Here is an 18,057-nt window from a genome sequence, read left to right as displayed (position 1 = left end):
CCCAAGGCTGTGGAGGGTAATGCAGGCTTTATTTTCTTAAGAGCAGTTATCTTATTGTAGAAGAGTGTGAAACGAGCCTCACCACCAGAATGACAGTTCAGATAAACCTAACTTTGATGGGAAACTGGATAGCTAACTTACCTAATTCAGTTGGAAGTATTCTGGCTTTTTTTAAAGAGGGCCTTACTGAATTCCAGCCTTACTGGCTTCCCTGTCAGCCCTTGTGAATTCCTTATTTTTACTCTCTCATTTGGTTGCAGGCCCAACGCTTGTACAGAACTTGCCATCAGCAGTGCAGGCTTTGTGTGAATCTTGGAACAACATTCATACTAATGAGTTTCCAAACATTGGATCATGGGTGAGTCCAGTCCTATATAAGGGCCTTGAAATAGCCCTTAAGTATGTAAATTGGTGGGAAAGTTGTCTACTATATTTTTTTGTTTAACTTCCATTAAACTGTAACAGCTAAACATATGGCAGGAGGGAAGTAGTCTTTCTCATGCTAGACATGAGTCATCATCTGCTATTGCAAAGGTATCCAAATTTTGCACAACCAAGAGCTGCAAATTTTCCTACAAAAGGAGCAGATTTACTGCATCCTTCCCTTTTAATATAGAGGTTTGGCCAGTGGAAATTAGAAAGTTCCAGTTCACCATCAGAACAGCCCTGCTGCTTAGTTCAGTATGGAGGATTGCATGTTAGTGTGTAAAGTCTCCATGGGTGTCACATCCCTAACCACAGGCTGAACTGTCAACTTCTGCAGACTGCAATTCCACCACCTTGCGGCTATTAGGACAACAATGTGGAGGTTTTAAAAATCCAAATGGTGAACTTCAGCCATGACGCACTGTGTTTACTCACATATGCTCCTTTTTTAGGCACCAGATTATGCTTTCTGTGGTAGGTATTCATCCTGAACATGTGTTCTGATTCTTTTTAGCGCAATGCCTTTGCGAATGACACAATCCCAGCAGAGAGCTACATCAGTGCGGTTCAGGCTGCCCATCTGGGCACACTCTGTAGCCAGACTCTACCCCTCGCAGCTTCCTTAAAACATACCCTCCTCTCCTTGGTCAGACTCACTGGGGACCTCATCGTGTAAGTGAACATTTTTTTTTGTTGCGTTTGGTTTTGCCTGTTCTTTTAAACATGACTTGCAACTGACCATTCCTGTTTATGAGGAAAAAAGTTGGGTAAAGGACGCTGTTTTTCTGAATTTGAGACCAGGAACTGTACGTGAGTGAAAGGTAACACTCACTTGGCATTGGATCTGTAGAAGCCAGACTTCACCCTAGAGGGAATTCTTAGCCCCTTCTTGCAGAATGGGGGCACGGAATAAACACACGTCCCACAAAATGGGGAAAACAATGGAAGCAGTGTGGATTGCTTTTTAGATTGTGATCACCAGGTGTGTCCTCTTAGAAATATTAATGCATAACTGGAAAGGAGAACAACAGAAACAGTTCTTCTGTGGTGACTTTTATTCTCTAGGTATCCCAAAGCACAGAACAGGGTTCTGATACTGCCCCATTGTCTAGAGGACATACTAAATGATGCAGTTTCTACCTAGGAAAACATTACAGGAATTTATATACCATAGTGGCTCAAAGATAGTTTTGGTGAGGAGAACTGTTTTGTTCAGAGAGGATAGATAGTCAGGGCAACTGAATTATACCCAACTATTTGAAAAGGGCTTTGGACTTAACATGTACCTAGTCTTCCATCTAGATCAATTTCCCAGCTCTGTGCCTGCTAAGCTATTTCATTGCGTAGATCTTTTACTGGTGTACTAATGGAAATATTTTTGCTGTTTCTCTTCTCCCTTCAAGCTGGTCAGATGAACTGAACCCACCACAGGTTATTCATACCTTGTTGCCCCTTCTGTTGGAGACCAGCATGGAGAGTGTGGCAGAGATCAGCAGCAACTCCCTAGAAAGGATCCTGGGCCCTGCGGAGTCTGATGAATTTCTGGCTCGTGTCTATGAGAAGCTGATCACAGGATGTTATAACATACTGGCTAATCACTCTGACCCCAATAGGTATCAGATCATGTACAATGTGTCCCTTCATTGTGTGAATTGCCAAGCCAGATGGACAGGATTATCTTGATCCATTTGTTCATCAATGTTTTTATTTGTGCTATGGAAAGGCCACATAATAGCATAGTACAGAAAAGAATAAGCTAATGTAGTTTCTGATTAAAACCTAACAACATTTTATCCAAGTTACAAAAACTTTAAATAGTGAAATATCTATGTAAACAAGCAGTGTGGATTTGATGATCTACTTGAATTGAGTGTTGAATCACATAGAATCATAGAAATATAGAGCTGGAAGGGAACTTGAGATGTCATTGAGTCCTGCCTCAGTGAAAGGGGGTGTAGAAGTAAACCTAGACCATTACTGACAGGTGTTTGTTCAACCTGTTCTTAAAAACCTCCAATGACGATGATTACACAACTTGCTGTGGAAGCCTCTTCCAGAGCTTACCTACCCTTAGTTATTTTTTTCCCCTAGTATCTAATCTAAATCTCCCTTCTTGCAGATCAAGCCCATTACTACTTCTGATCACTGTTCTTCTTATAGTTGACCTTAATGTATTTGAAGACTGTTATCTGGTCCGTCCGTCCCCCATCTAGACATGCCCAGTTTTTTTTAAGCTTTCCTCATAGGTCAGGTTTTCTAAACTTCTTATCATTTTTGTTGCTCTCCTCTGGACTCTGTCCAATTTGCCCCCATCTTTCCTGACACGTTGCATCCAGAATTGGACACAGTACTCCAGCTGAGGACTCATCAGTGTTGAATATTTGAACATGAATAATTTGTGGCTGTTACTAGACAAATAGGGGTTGTACAGGAAGCATGAGATTAAGGCTAGAGGTGCTAATCAGAATCACTTGGTAAATTTTTCCTTATTGTTTGTTTGCATCTGGCTATTAAATTAGGCTGGTTAATGCCAGCTTTCTCATTGCGAACCAGACAGATATAAGGCTTTTCCCTTCTCATTCTCCCTCTGTAAGTCAACGGGCATAATAACCTTGGAGAACAGGTACTGTTACCAACTAAACAAGAGACTAAAAACATTTTGCAAAATGATATTTAATCTTTTTAACATTGATTCCCTGTGGATGGAAGAAACTCAGAGTATCTACTACACTTCTTGTTAGAGAATGAAAACGTCCTTAGCTTTTGCATGCAATGTAGGAATATTTGCTACAGGATGTATTTCCAGATAACACAAGGAAGAAACTTTGGAATCAGTAGTGTGTGATGACGAAAGTGTGTGTGTGTGTATTATAATTATGCACAAACTTAATTTTTGTCGCAACAAAAATAAAACCCAAAATAAGTTAAAACAAAAATAAAATTTTTAAAAAGGTCACGTGGCACAGAACATACAGTGTATGTTATATAATATATAAAACGAGTTAAAACAGCAAAACAAATGAACTCAGCAGGTTGCTTATAACTCATTTAAATTTTCACATCATTTATTTAAATGCAACAACCCACAGTTCCTTTATAGATTACCGGTGCTTTGTGAATCCATGAAGTTGCACTCTCTCTCTTTTCCAGTAAGCATCTGAATCCTCCTTTTCCCAGAGGGGTGGATGGGGTGAGTGTGTTAGTGCCCTCTGCAAAGTTAACTGTTTGCAAGTTTGTTCTGGTTCTGAGACTGTCACTTGGCCATGGTCTGCAGCCTCTTTAGTCTACGTTTTTAACTGTTTGCAGGATTTCTTAACCCCTTTTGTGTCCTGCAGACACAAGACCATTACATATAATTCTTCAATACACACTTCCTTTTTATGGAAGTTTTTATATTTCTTGTTGTTTACTACATTACTCTCAAAGGTCTCTTGAACCATGTCCCAAGGTTCTTCCTTGGCTAAGGTTTTTCTATGAAATCCCCCTCCCCAAAGGAGATTATAAACTGTTTAATGCAGTGCTCCATTCTGAGAGCCTACTTTCTTATCTGGATATTTTCCAATGCCCTGGCTAGGGCCTCCCTTGAACCATCTGTGCCTTGTTAGTACCCGGAGTCTTAGGATTGCAACACCAAATGTGACAATAAGACATCTTGGAGTTTAGCCCACCTAGGGATGCCTATTGTAAAGTGGGAAACTGAGGTCTGATCAATTTAGGCTTAATCAATTTTTGACTTTATTTATAAATTTTCAGACAATCATTGTCACATATAGTTTCTGATTCTATATGTGACAGATAATAAACACGTAAGACTGAGCAGGAAGTGCACTCTTCTTTATACTTAATCTTTGATCCACAGTGGCCTAGATGAGTCTATTTTGGAGGAGTGTTTGCAGCATCTGGAGAAGCAGCTGGAGAGCAGCCAGGCCCGGAAAGCCATGGAGGAATTCTTCTCAGAGAGGTGAGGTGATGGAGTATTGCATTCTAAGGACTGCTTTTCTCCTCTGTTATTGCTTGTCTTGTCATACTTAGCATTTGTGGAATGCTGTTGCTTCTGTACAGGAAAGTGCAGAGTTCATATAATATGCACAAGGAACATGTTGCCCTTTGGAGAGATGTGGGATTTTGTAGGTGTGACAAGATTCCCAGGTGAGAGAGAGAGTTCTGCTTTGACACGGCAGATGAAATGTTCAATTAGTCATCATTTCAGTGACTGGTTTTGTGAGTCTTTGGATACATCCGTTTTGTTCGAGGCAGCATAAAGAACCTTTTGAGAGAGGCTGTATTAATTTGCCTGTCAGTTCTACTTGTAAAGTAGCACCTGTTCTCTCAATGCTACCCCCAGATAGCATTGGCTTGATCTCCTGAAGGATGCCGTTTTCCTGTCTTGGAGTATGAAGACAAGGTAGTGCGGATGTGAAACAGCAGAGCACAGCAAGAGTGTAGGAAGAGGTGAACTGGGGGAGAGTTAATTACAGTTGCAAAGTTGATTGACATCCTTTACATGCTCTCTACTTCGTGTGTTCAGCCCAAGCTAAAGTAGCGTGATGGGGGAGTTGGCTTGGTTTATGTGCACTGTTGGGATGGGAGATGATACATGAGAATAGAGTGAGAAAGAAGATGACGACAAAAGATGTTGAAATCAGCTTTGGCCCTTTTGTGACAGAACCCTGGTTTGTCTCCAGATTGCTCATGATCTGTGAGGTCCTGAGGTTTGCATACCCTTCTGAATTTGGAGCTAAGGCTCTGATGTCACTGCTCTGAAAGTATTGTATACAGCCAGATTGCAAAAACACGTTAATGTAGTGCTGCTAACCATGAGTTAGTACCTCAGAGAGTGGAGGAGAGGACAATGGGAAAAAGATGTGATGATTTTACCAGCAGGCTGAAATTGCTTCAACCAAACAGCTGCAATCATTTTTTTAACAAGGCTCTTCTGTTACGTAGCCTTAATTTTAAGCTGACTGACTACAGCAGGACTCTGTGGCTCTAATAAACATTGAAGGGAAGTAGTGTTGGCACTTGTTTGATATTTCCCTTTGGAGTGTAATTGCTTGGCTTCTTCATGGACAACCCATTAACATGGTTTTTGTTGTCATTCTTTTCTGGTGAAACTAAGAATGGAAGGTAGCTGCCTGCAATGCTCCATCCTTACTGTGCTGGGTGCAAGCTTCAGAGTTTTGTCTTGTTTAGGTGTCTGTTTCCTCCCCCACTTCCCCAAAGTACTCTGCAGCATATGAACGGTTTCTGCCCTGGCATCTAAGATTGATATAAAGAACAGTGAAGAAAAGAGGTGAGTGCATTTTTGAAAGGTTTGACCTGATGATTTGTTTTCTCTCACTCAATTAGTGGAGAACTGGTCCAGATCATGATGGCAACAGCCAATGAAAATCTCTCAGCTAAATTCTGTAACCGGGTTCTGAAATTCTTCACCAAACTCTTCCAGTTGAGTAAGTGACTGTGTTTAATCTCCGCATCAGAACTTTGATTTCCATTTAACATTTTTTTGTTCTACATAAATTGACCTACAGTATGAAAATGCTTGAAAGAAAAATTGTGGGGAGATAGTGAAGACTACGTGTACTCATTCCCAGTCACCTTTTGTGTTTTGTTTTTGTCTTCTGTCCCCTCCGCCTCTCTAGCTTCAGTTTTCAGGTCTGTCACTGTCCCTCCCCTGACAGCCTCCCTCTCTGCACATTTCCCCTTGATTATTTGCCCTTTCAGTGTGTAGTAAAAGCTTATTCTGAGTTAACTAGTATTTCAGCAATTCCTCTTTTGAAGGTGAATGTTTGCTAAGCAGACTGTTCAGCTCTCTGGAGGAGCAGGCACAAGGGGACCGTCTGGCAATATCTTCAGTATGCATATGAACAGCTAGAGATGACCACAAGCTGGAAAATTACACAATTCACTTTTATGTCATGCTTGATTTAGTTACCCTCAATGTGTGAGAGAGAGAGAATAAGTGTCTGGGGGGAACGAATGGAGGGACAGAATTAGAATGATGATGATGATAGTAACAGGGATAGCTGTGGGGTTGTCTCCAGTTGCATGCCCTTTAGGGAATCCAGTGAATTTTCCTTTTAATAGTAGAAGGAAAATTGTCATCAGGCCTGTTCAATTTACAGCCACAATATCAACCACTGATCATTCTGTCTCCTAGCTGAGAAGAGCCCTAACCCCAGTCTGTTGCGACTATGTGGCTCCTTGGCCCAGTTGGCCTGTGTTGAGCCTGTACGCCTACAGGCCTGGTTAACCAGGATGACCATGTCACCACCTAAAGATTCAGATCAATTGGATGTTGTTCAAGAGAACAGGCAGCTGCTGCAACTTCTGACAACATATATTGTTCGGGAAAACAGGTAGAGAACAATCTTATGTGACTTACATTATATACTATTGATAAAATACATATTCCATAGACACCTTCTAGTCTATTAAATACTGCTGATCTCTCATGCTGTAAAGCCATTGTCTTGCTGTTGTTCTCTAGTGTATATTAATGTAGTAGTATTTGAAACAGGACTACATTAACATACCCTAGGGAACTTTTATTGTATGCCAGCAGGGCCCATATGGGGCAGTTAGTGCGCGACACACTAGTCCATGCTAGAATTTGCACCCGTCTGGTGCGGACTAATATACTGCTGAGATAACCCTCAGAAAAGTTCAGCTTAAACTGGTGTAGATGGGTGATTTAATGCATCTCAAACTTACTTTCTTGTTGATTAGCCAAGTCGGAGAAGGCGTGTGCACTGTTCTGCTGAGTACCCTTATACCAATGGCAACGGAAATGTTGGCCAATGGTGATGGAACAGGCTTCCCTGAGCTCATGGTTGTGATGGCAACTCTGGCCAGTGCTGGGCAAGGTGCTGGACATCTCCAGCTTCACAGTGCTGCAGTCGATTGGCTGGGCAGATGGTAAGAAAAATGAGACCTGTGTTGGTGGTTGATTATCTTCATGCGTTGGACTTACTTCTTGGGAGTTTGATAATGGAGAGGGGAGAGCATGTGGGCTGCTGTGTGGTTGCCTCATAGTTCGGAATGCCACCTGTTGGAATTTGTGGTAGTTGGGATAAGTATCTTTGTGGAGATTTGTATTGGAACCATGGAGGTCCTTAGCTTTTCCTCTCGTTGATTTAGTGGTCACTACCTTAATGATTTGCTTAATGCTGTTGTAAAACTAACAAACTAAATACTTGGGATCGTCATCAGTGAGGATTAAATTGATAACTTTTAAGAGCTGTTTCTATAACTATCTTTTTTAACTTTCCTTTATCCTATAGCAAGAAATACCTGTCTCAAAAGAACGTTATAGAAAAAATGAATGCTAATGTCATGCATGGAAAGGTAAGAAACACAGTCAGTTCTCAGTCCTCAGTGTTTGGTCTGAGCCCTGGTCTGCATCAGAAAAGTTATACCGGTATAAATGTTAGGGAAAGAACAGAACAGGTAATCATCAAGTTATCCATCCCCTGTTGCCCAATCCCAGGTTCTGGCAAACAGAGGCTAGGGACACCCTCCCTGCCCATCCTGGCTAATAGCCATTGATGGGCCTATCCTCCATGCATGTACAGTATCTGATTTTTCTTTTTTTTGTTGAACCTTGCTATAGTCTTGGCCTTCACAACATCCTCTGGTAAGGAGTTCCACAAGCTGGCTGTGCGTTGTGTAAAGAAATACTTCCTTTTGTTTGTTTTTAAACCTGCTGCCTATTAATTTCATTTGGTGACCCCCTAGTTCTGGTGTTATGAGGAGTAAACACTTCCTTTTTACTTTCTCCACACCAGACATGGTTTTGTAGACCTCTGTCATATCTCCCCTTAGTCGTCTCTTTTCCAAGCTGAAAAGTCCCAAGCTCATTAACCTCTCCTCAAAAGGAAGGTGTTCCATACCTCTAATCATTTTTGTTGCCCTTTTCTGAACCTTTTCCAATTCCAGTATATCTTTTTTGAGATGGGACGACCACATCTGCACACAGTACTCAAGGTGTGGGCATACCATGGATTTATTGAGAGGCATTATGATATTTTCTGCCTTATTATCAATTCCCTTTCCTAATGGCTCCTAGCATTGTTAGCTTTTTTGACTGCAGGATGACTTAAGTATTCCTTCTCTTTTTTTCATATTCAACTTTTGCTTGCAGCATGTTACTATACTGGAGTGTACATGTCACATTGTGTCTTATCTGGCTGATGTCACTAATGCTCTGAGCCAAACCAGCGGCCAAGGACCCAGTCATCTGTCCGTTGACGGAGAGGAACGGGCTATCGAGGTGGATTCAGATTGGGTGGAAGAGCTGGCAGTGGAAGAGGAAGATTCTCAAGCTGAAGACTCGGTAAGTTCTCGTAGTGTGATGTTCGCAACTAGTAGCTGAAAGCTGATGCTGTTGCATGGTTGTGGCAGCTGGCCTAAGTAATCAATCATCTCCACAGTCTCCTTTATACACCCAATTAAATTGTTGCATGCAAATTAGCTGTAGAGTACGGGTTGTGATTTGTTGAGTTACCTCTGATATCACAGTGGTCTAGCACTCATGGCATAGGTACATGCCTTACTGTAGCTGTACACCTCACGAGTGTAATCTGTAAAGTTCAAAATGTCTCCGATCTTAAAGATTGGAGAGTGACAGACCATGAATCCCAGTGATGATTGGACCTTGTGATATTCTTAATCAGAAATCAGCTCATGCTTGTAGCTGTTTCCATTGCTTCACATTGACTCAGCAGTTATTCTAGGCTCCAGAGTGACAATCCTGTAATCTTATGATGTAGATTAGCGGTGAGAGTCACAATAGTCTTCTATATTTATATGTGCAGCTTCCAGATCAAATGTAGAAAAATATTGTGATTTGATTTATAAACAGTATGATTTCATGTTGGACAATCTTAACCTGGGATCTGAAAGCCCATCTGTGCCCTCTGTCTCTTAAAACCTTGTCAGTAATAAAGATTTTGCAGTTTAGAACGTAGCTGACATAAGACAGAAGAGAATCCAGCTCTATCTTGTGTAGATAGATTAGTTTTTCAGTGTTGACAAAAAAGTCTTTACCTTTGTCAGTAAAGCAAGCAGAGATGAGCTGAAGATGGAGCAGAAATGTTGAGTAAGATGTTGCTGGTCTTGTATAGCTGGTTCTCTGACTGTTACATTAATACACAATTTAACTGGGATAGGCTTTTAGATGTCTCTTTAATATTAAAGCTGCCATCAGTAATTCATTCCTTTAAATTCAGGCCCCAATATCTTCTTTTAATTATTGTTCAATATTTCTTGGATGTAAAATGAAGTGATTTTGTTTGGTGCCTGCTGCTTTAGATGATGCTAAAACTCACTGTTTTCAAATGTGAATTTGTCAGAGAATGTGTTTCTTTTGTATCAAGTGATGGCTCCAGGGTAGGTAGGTAGATATGTAATGCACTGACCAAATGATCTTCCTTCCTAAACAGGATGAAGATTCTCTCTGCAACAAGCTGTGCACCTTCACCATCACACAGAAAGAATTCATGAACCAACACTGGTAAGAGCCCTCCAGGTTTTCCTATATACAGAATATCAGCCTGGTCTTTCTGGCCATTCAGAATTGGGGAAGAGATGGTATGCTAAATTGGAGGGGCTATAATTTCTAACCTCTCTGGTTTCTTTTGTACAGGTACCACTGTCACACTTGTAAGATGGTGGATGGGGTTGGTGTTTGCACGGTTTGTGCTAAAGTTTGTCACAAGGACCATGAGATTTCTTACGCCAAATATGGTTCATTCTTCTGTGACTGTGGAGCGAAGGAAGATGGCAGTTGCCTGGTAAAGGATCTTCATGGCTAAATTTAAACTGTCCTGCAACTATTACAGGTTGCCTAAGTTTGGCTTTGCAAAGTCTTATATTGCACAATAGTTATTTTGTCATCAGTATATGGGAGGGGTCTACTTTAGAATAAGCTTCATCACTGCCCTGTAATTTGAAGCTTTCTACTTAATGATTTCACCCCCTTCACCAAGATGATCTCTATTGGCAGATCTGTTAATACTAATTAAGACTTTGCACCTACATAACTGACTTGTGGTTTGTAGGTCAACTTCATGTTGCCCACTTACCAGATCTCTGCTCTTTTGATGTTTCCCACCAGCTGCCAACAATGTTACTTCCTGTCTAATACAAAGTCTAAAAGGAAAGTGACATGCATGGTACAGGGTTATTGCTGTCTTATCTCTCTGAAAATGTACTTTGAGGAATTTAATTTTGCTCCAATTGAAATCACTGGGAGTTTTGTCATTGACTTAAATGGAAACTGGATTGGGCCCTCAATATTGCTTTGTCTTTCCCAGGCTTTAGTGAAAAGAACTCCCAGCAGTGGCATCAGCTCTACCATGAAGGAGTCTGCATTCCAGAGTGAGCCCAGAGTGCCTGAGAGTGTCATCCGCCATGCAAGCAGCTCCCCGGCAGATAAATCCAAGGTCACCATCAATGATGGGAAGGGCCCTGATGAAGAGAAACCCAAGAAGAGCAGCCTGTGTCGAAATGTTGAGGGCTGTCGAGAGGAATTGCAATCCCAGGTATTGTCACGTTAAAATCTCATTCAACAATCAGGATCCCTCTGTGTAGTAGTTCTTCAGGATTCTTTGTTCTCCTAGAATAAAGCTGTCTTTGCAGTAGTCAATGCTTCTAACTTAAGAGACTTTTACCATTTTGATTTAGTGTTATGCCAGTACAGAATTGGTGCAGGGACTATGTTCTGTGTTGAGAGTTAACACTGGATTTTTGTGTCTAATGCCGGTAAGAAACAGTCGAGTTTGGTACAGAGCGGTTGTGGAGTGGGCTGTACTGGTAGTTAGACAAGTTACCTGATTCTCAGTTGTCTATTAGGATAGTGGTGCTGTAACTGCTTTTCAAAGGCTTATCTTGCCTGTGAAATGCTGCTGCTATGGAGATTTCATGGGTATGTCTTGTGCTTTACTTGGCACATCTGTTTCTCATAGGCCAACTTCTCCTTTGCTCCTCTGGTGTTGGATATGCTGAGCTTCCTAATGGATGCCATTCAGGTCAACTTCCAGCAAGCTTCAGCCATGGGCAGCAGCAGCCGAGCACAGCAGGCTCTGAATGAGCTGCACACTTTGGACAAGACCATGGAAATGACAGATCAGTTGATGGTATGATTACTGGCTGGCTTGCTAGTTCAAATGCTTGCTTTTGAGCCGACGGGAGGGATCACTTTTGCCTCAGTTTTTAATAAGGGTAATGAGCAGCCTGGGGGAATGGGAGCATGGCCAATGGGAACAAGGACATGGAAGCAGAAATTGCCACAACCGAGATGGAAGTCAAACTCAATGAGCTTAATAAGACCAAACTGGGGAGCCTGGATATTCTCTATCCAAGAATATTTAAGGTACTGACACATGAAATTGTGAGCCCAGTAGCAAGGATTTTTAATGAATCTGTAAACATGGAGGTTGTACCCTATGACTGGAGAATTGAAAATATAGTACCTACGTTTAAGAAAGAGGGAAAAAATGATCTGCTAAACTGCAGGCCTGTTAGTTTGACCTCAGTTGTATGCAAGATCTTAGAACACATTTTTAAAGAGAGAGTAGTTAAGGACATAGAAGTAAATGGTAATTGGGATAAAATACTGCACAGTTGTACAAAAGGTAGATTGTGCCAGAACATCCTGATCTTGTTCTTTGAGAAAACTGATTTTCTAGACCAAGGAAATGCAGTAGATTTAATCTACCTGGATTTCAGTAAAGCATTTGATACATTTTCACACAGGAAACTATTAATTAAATTGGAGAAGATGGGGATTAATATGAGTATAGAAAGATGAATAAGAAAAGGGGAGGCCAGGTCAACCTGCAAGTAAATTGTCAGGCTGGAGGGAGGTTATTAGTGAAATAACTTAAGATATTCCTCAGGGACTGGTCTTGCAACTTACCTTATTTAACATTTTCATTTATGACCTTGGCGCACAAGTGGGAGTGCGCTAATAAAATTTGCGGATGTCACAAAGTTGGGAGGTCTGGCCAAAACAGAGGACGACCAGAATATCATACAAGCAGTCACGGGATAACAGGGAAGGTCCACTCATGAATCAGTGGCTGGTTAAAAGACAGAAAACAAAGGGTAGGAATAAATAGTCAGTTTTCAGAATGGAGAGAGATAAGTAGTGAAGTTCCCCAGGGATTTGTACTGGGACCAGTGCTGTTCAACATATTCATAAATGATCTGGAAAAAGGGTAAACAGTGAGGTGGCAAAATTTGCAGGTGATGCAAAATTACTCAAGATATTGAAGTCCAAAGCAGACTGTGAAGAGTTACAAACGATTGCACAAAACTGGGTGACTGGGCAACAGAATGGCAGATGAAATTCAATGTTGATAAATGCAAAGTAATGCACATTGGAAAACATAATCCCAACTATACCTTCACAATGGTGGAGTCTAAATTAGCTGTTGCCACTCAAGAAAGAGATCTTGGAGTCATTGCGGATAATTCTCTGAAAACATCCACTCAATGTGCAGCAGCAGTCAAAAAAGCTAACAGAATGTTGGGAATCATTAAGAAAGGGATTGAAAATAAGACAGAAAATGTCATCTTACCTCTACATAAATCCATGGTAGGCCCACATCTTGAATATTGCGTGCAGATGTGGTTGTCAGATCTCAGAAAAGATATATTGGAATTGGAAAAGGTTCAGAAAAGGGCAACAAAAATTAGTAGGTGTATGGAACAGCTTCTATATGAGGAGAGATTAAAAAGACTGGGATTTTTCATCTTGGAAAAGAGATGACTAAGATGGGATATGATAGAGGTTTATAAGATCATGACTGGTGTGGAGATAGTGTGTAAGGAAGTGTTATTTACCCTTTCACATAACACAAGAACCAGGGGTCACCCAATGAAATTAATAGGCAGCAGGTTTAAAACAAAAGGAAGTACTTCACACAACCTGTGGAACTCATTGCTAGGGGATGTTATAAAGGGCAAAACGGTAACAAGGTTCAGAAAAGAACTAGATAAGTTCATGGAGGATACGTCCATCAGTGGCTATTAGCCAAGATGGTCAGGGATGGAGCCCCATGCTCTGGGTGTCCCTAGCTTCTGTTTGCCAGAAGCTGGGGGTGGATGACAGGGGATGGATCACTTGATGATTACCTGTTCTGTTTGTTCCCTCTGAAGCTTCTGGCATTGGCCACGGTTGCAAGACAGGATATTGGGCTAGATAGACCATTGGTCTGATGCAGTGTGGCCTCTCGTATGTTTGTAAGATTTGTACAACCTTGAAAACTGGAGTAAGAGAAATGGAATGAAACTTAATAGTGCATAGTGCAAGGTCATGCTCTTAGACAACAAGAACTTTTGCTATAAGCTGGGGATATACCAGTTGGAAGCAACAGAGGATGAGATAGACCTGTTTGTATTGGGCAATCACAGGATGACTGAGCTGCCAATGTGATGCGGCCTTGAAAAAGACTAATGCAATCCTAGGATGCATCAGGTGAGGTATTTTCAGGAGAGACAGGGAAGTGTTATCACCATGATACAAGACACTGGTGGGACCTCATCTGAAAAACTGTGTGCAAATCTGGTCTCCCATGTTTAAAAAAAATTAATTCAAACTGGAACAGGTGCAGAGAAGAGCTGCTAGGATGAGCAGCAGAATGGAGAAGCTACCTTATGAGAGAAGACTTAAGGAGCTTGACTTGTTTAGTCAAACAAAATGAAGAATATGGGGAGATATGATTGCTCTTCCTAAATACATCAGAAGGATAAACACCAGGGAAGGAAAGGAGTTATTTAAGTTAAAGGCCAGTGTTGGCACGAGAACAAATGGATAGAAACTGACCATCGGTAAATATATACTTGAAATTCGATAAGGGTTTCTAAGCATCAGAGGAGTAAAGTTCTGGAACAGCCTTCCAAGGGGAGTAGTGGAGGCGAAAAACCTAGCTTGTTTTAAGATCGAGCTTGGTCAGTTTTTATGGAGGGGATAGTATGAGATTGCCAGAGATGGCACATGGTCCATCCATGACTGCTATTAGCAGATATCTCCAACAGCCAGGTGTCTGGCTGGTGAGACTTATCCACAGGCTCAGGGTTTATCTGATAGCCATATTTGGGGTTGGGAAGGAATTTTCCCTGGGTCAGATTGACAGAGACCCTAGGGATTTTTCACCTTCCTCTGCAGCATGGGGCATAGGTCACTTGCTGGTTTAAACTAAAGTAAATGGTGGATCCTCTATAACTTGAAGTCTTTAAATTAAGATCTGAAGACTTCAGTAACTCAGCCAGCAGTACCTTCATGAAGGTACGGTCACATGGGCCTATTAAAAGGAGTGGGTGGGCGAGGTTCTGTGGCCTGCAGTTTGCAGTGAGTCAGATCAGGTGATCATGATGGTACCTTCTGGCCTTAAATTCTGTGAGTCTAAATGAAACTATTTCAATTGTTAAATCTCTGCTATTTGTCTCTACTTCTGTGTGTTCTTTGTGCTCCACAATGGCTCAGGTCCCAACTCTTGGCTCTCAAGAAGGTGCTTTTGAGAATGTCCGAATGAACTACAGTGGCGACCAGGGCCAGACGATCCGACAGCTGATCAGCGCTCACATGCTGAGGCGGGTGGCAATGTGTGTGCTGTCCTCCCCGCATGGGCGCCGCCAGCATCTAGCTGTGAGCCATGAAAAGGGCAAGGTGGGTGCTGAGAAGGGGACGCACTCCAATGGCGCAACAACCTAAAATCCATTTTAAAGTAAGATGAGATGATTTAAAATGTTCCATAGTGACTAAAGAATCAAGCAGACTTCCTACGGTCAGACTCAAGGACTCTGTAAATGACTAGACTCTTTTGGAAAAACCTCCCTGCATGATTGTTACTTCAGTTGTTCCATATTTTAGGGAACAAAAATCTTGCTTCTTGCTGCAGAGATGCTGAGACAGTACATTGATGGAGTCATATAAGAAGCTAGATACTGAGAATTTTTTTTTGTGGTACCAACCTTAGACAATTGACTTGATTTCATTATTTTGTAGATTACGGTGTTACAACTCTCAGCATTGCTTAAACAAGCGGACTCCAGCAAAAGGAAATTAACCCTTACTCGCCTTGCATCTGCACCAGTTCCCTTCACTGTACTGAGCCTAACAGGAAATCCCTGCAAGGAGGACTATCTAGCTGTGTGTGGGCTGAAGGTAAGGGTCTGACAAGCAAGAGAGTTCCTTTACCTCTGGAAATGTGACCTCAAACCAAGCAGTGCTCCTCTCTCCCTAAGCGATGGGTTGTGGAGTTCTGTTTGGCTATCGGAGATCTGAAGTCATTGTAGATGTCACTAATTCTAGTTCTTGAATCACTTGCTCCTAGTTTAGTTTTGCTGCAGCTTCATTTACTATGTCAATCCTATTTATTATTTTAAACCATTCTTGATGATGCCCAAATAAAACAATGATACTCAGGCCGACTGTCCTTTGTGCTGCAGAAACCAAGAAGGGTATCCACGTAAATAAAACTTCACTGAAATGGTTGTGTTTAATCTTAATCTGCAGCCACTTCTACTACTGAGCAATGGGTGGTGATTTTGTATTTTGTCAAATCAGTGTACAATTTCCGCAATTAAAGAAATACACCGCCTAAGAAACCAGTAGTCTCAAATATTTGAAAAAACCCCAGAAAAGACAGTTCTCTTGCAGAGTCATTCATCCTGAAAACAGGGATGCTTAATTTCTTCCTATATGAATCCATTATTCATGTTTGGGGCTAGGGAGAGGTCAATGGCAGGAATGATGCCCCTTGAATCTGTTTTTGCAGAAATAAATATATATATTTAATACTTGACTTTTATTTTCTTGTCTCAGGACTGCCATGTGCTAACATTCAGCAGCTCAGGATCAGTTTCCGATCACTTGGTACTCCACCCCCAATTAGCAACAGGAAACTTCATCATTAAGGCTGTGTGGCTGCCAGGATCTCAGACAGAACTTGCTATTGTGACTGCAGACTTTGTGAAGGTACGGTCACAACTTGTGGATGATCCCGGATTGACTTGGTGCTGTGCGTTGCTTTTCATTTCCCGTGGAACTGACGTGGGCTTCTGGCAGTCTCCAGAGTCATCAGTGGATGTCAGAATAACATAGTGCTCTAATTTACGAGGAAAATTTGAATTCTAGGAAGGGCATTACTGTTACTTCTAGTTTTCTAATATGTATTGCTATTCACCACTGTTAGGAATAGACTGTTCACAGAAACATAAAAACAAAGGCTCACATTTTCGTAAGTGACCTCTTATTTTGAGTGCCCAACTTGAAATATTTAAGATTTTACTCTCTCTCTCTCTCTCTCTCTCTCTCTCTCTGTGGTACTGAACACCTGCATCTCCCTTTGATTTCAGTTGTGGGTGCTGATACTTCTTAAAATCTGGCCTTGATTGTCTAAAGTTGGTTTCAGAGTAACAGCCGTGTTAGTCTGTATTCGCAAAAAGGAAAGGAGTACTTGTGGCACCTTAGAGACTAACCAATTTATATGAAGTGAGCTGTAGCTCACGAAAGCTCATGCTCAAATAAATTGGTTACTCTCTAAGGTGCCACAAGTACTCCTTTTCTTTTTGTCTAAAGTTGGACACTCAAAAATGAAGGTCACTTTTGAAGATGGGGCCAACATTTTCCCCTCTTCCTAACCTCACAAACACAGAAGAAAGAGGTCATTCGTAGATCTGAGATTATCTTTATCTCCATATTATGGCACCTGAATAATCTGCCCTCCGGGATCCGCACCATTGTAGGAATAGTTCCAGTCTGTGTTTATGCTCCATTAGGAAGAGCTGTGGGCTCACTGCTAATTCCCTTCCCTCTCCTCCCACAGATCTATGACCTTTCCGTAGATGCTTTGAGCCCAACGTTCTATTTCCTTTTGCCAAGCTCCAAGATCAGGGATGTCACATTTCTGTTCAATGAGGAGGGAAAGAACATCATAGTCATCATGTCATCTGCTGGGTACATCTATACTCAGCTCATGGAGGAGGCGAGCAGTGCCCAGCATGGACCATTCTATGTTACCAATGTGCTTGAAGTCAACCATGAAGACTTGAAGGTAATGGTGGCTTTCCCTACTAACTTTTTTCTCCCTCTGCTCCTGATGGTAAGAAGCAGCAGTTTCTTTTTCTTTCCCCTGATCTAGATCAATGAGTGCACTTTTTTCTGCAGAGAGAGAAATTCTGACACTGACTCTGACACCACTTGGAGGGTGGTGGTTGAGGGGGAAGGTTGAAATTAAACCCGTTGATCCAGTCATCTACAAAATTGAGCATGGTTTCCATGATTGGATCTGAAGTTATGCCCAGCAGGATTTCATAGCAGGAAGATGGTTGCAGAGCAGCGTTACTGTTGGTATGATGCACGGCTAATGGTGCATTAGCTAGAACGGATGGGATCATCCACCCTTATGCAGGGTCTGCAGAGACACAAGCCTTTTTTTGTTCAGTGTCAACGCTACTGTGGGCCTGGTGTGCCCCACCCAGGCTGGCTAGTTTAAAATATTTCCAACGTCCATTTAGCATCACTACCCCAGTCTGCTCTGAAATGGGGAAATAGAGGAACTACAAGCCAAGAGGAAAGCGCTTTTGGGAGCTGGAGATGAGAAGGGGTTAGCATGCAACATT

General features: G+C 41.7%; 1 protein-coding gene across 3 annotated transcripts in view; it reads left to right on the top strand.

The window, feature by feature from the left end:
- Positions 1–18,057, top strand: part of UBR4 (ubiquitin protein ligase E3 component n-recognin 4) — a 113,850-nt gene that overhangs the window by 26,196 nt on the left and 69,597 nt on the right. For all 3 annotated transcript variants that reach the window (XM_073317114.1, XM_073317113.1, XM_073317112.1), the window contains exons 27-43: positions 261–358; positions 941–1,098; positions 1,830–2,039; positions 4,286–4,387; positions 5,776–5,876; positions 6,587–6,785; positions 7,156–7,344; positions 7,710–7,773; positions 8,570–8,761; positions 9,870–9,940; positions 10,073–10,220; positions 10,743–10,970; positions 11,394–11,564; positions 14,918–15,100; positions 15,440–15,598; positions 16,259–16,411; positions 17,262–17,489. In XM_073317114.1, coding sequence (XP_073173215.1) covers positions 261–358; positions 941–1,098; positions 1,830–2,039; positions 4,286–4,387; positions 5,776–5,876; positions 6,587–6,785; positions 7,156–7,344; positions 7,710–7,773; positions 8,570–8,761; positions 9,870–9,940; positions 10,073–10,220; positions 10,743–10,970; positions 11,394–11,564; positions 14,918–15,100; positions 15,440–15,598; positions 16,259–16,411; positions 17,262–17,489 — 2,654 coding nt within the window. The remainder of the gene's footprint in view (positions 1–260; positions 359–940; positions 1,099–1,829; positions 2,040–4,285; positions 4,388–5,775; positions 5,877–6,586; positions 6,786–7,155; positions 7,345–7,709; positions 7,774–8,569; positions 8,762–9,869; positions 9,941–10,072; positions 10,221–10,742; positions 10,971–11,393; positions 11,565–14,917; positions 15,101–15,439; positions 15,599–16,258; positions 16,412–17,261; positions 17,490–18,057) is intronic.

The sequence above is a fragment of the Lepidochelys kempii genome, chromosome 18 (genome assembly GCF_965140265.1).
Source record: "Lepidochelys kempii isolate rLepKem1 chromosome 18, rLepKem1.hap2, whole genome shotgun sequence".
Lineage (NCBI taxonomy): Eukaryota > Metazoa > Chordata > Testudines > Cheloniidae > Lepidochelys > Lepidochelys kempii.
This window is presented reverse-complemented; position numbering and strand designations above follow the sequence as displayed.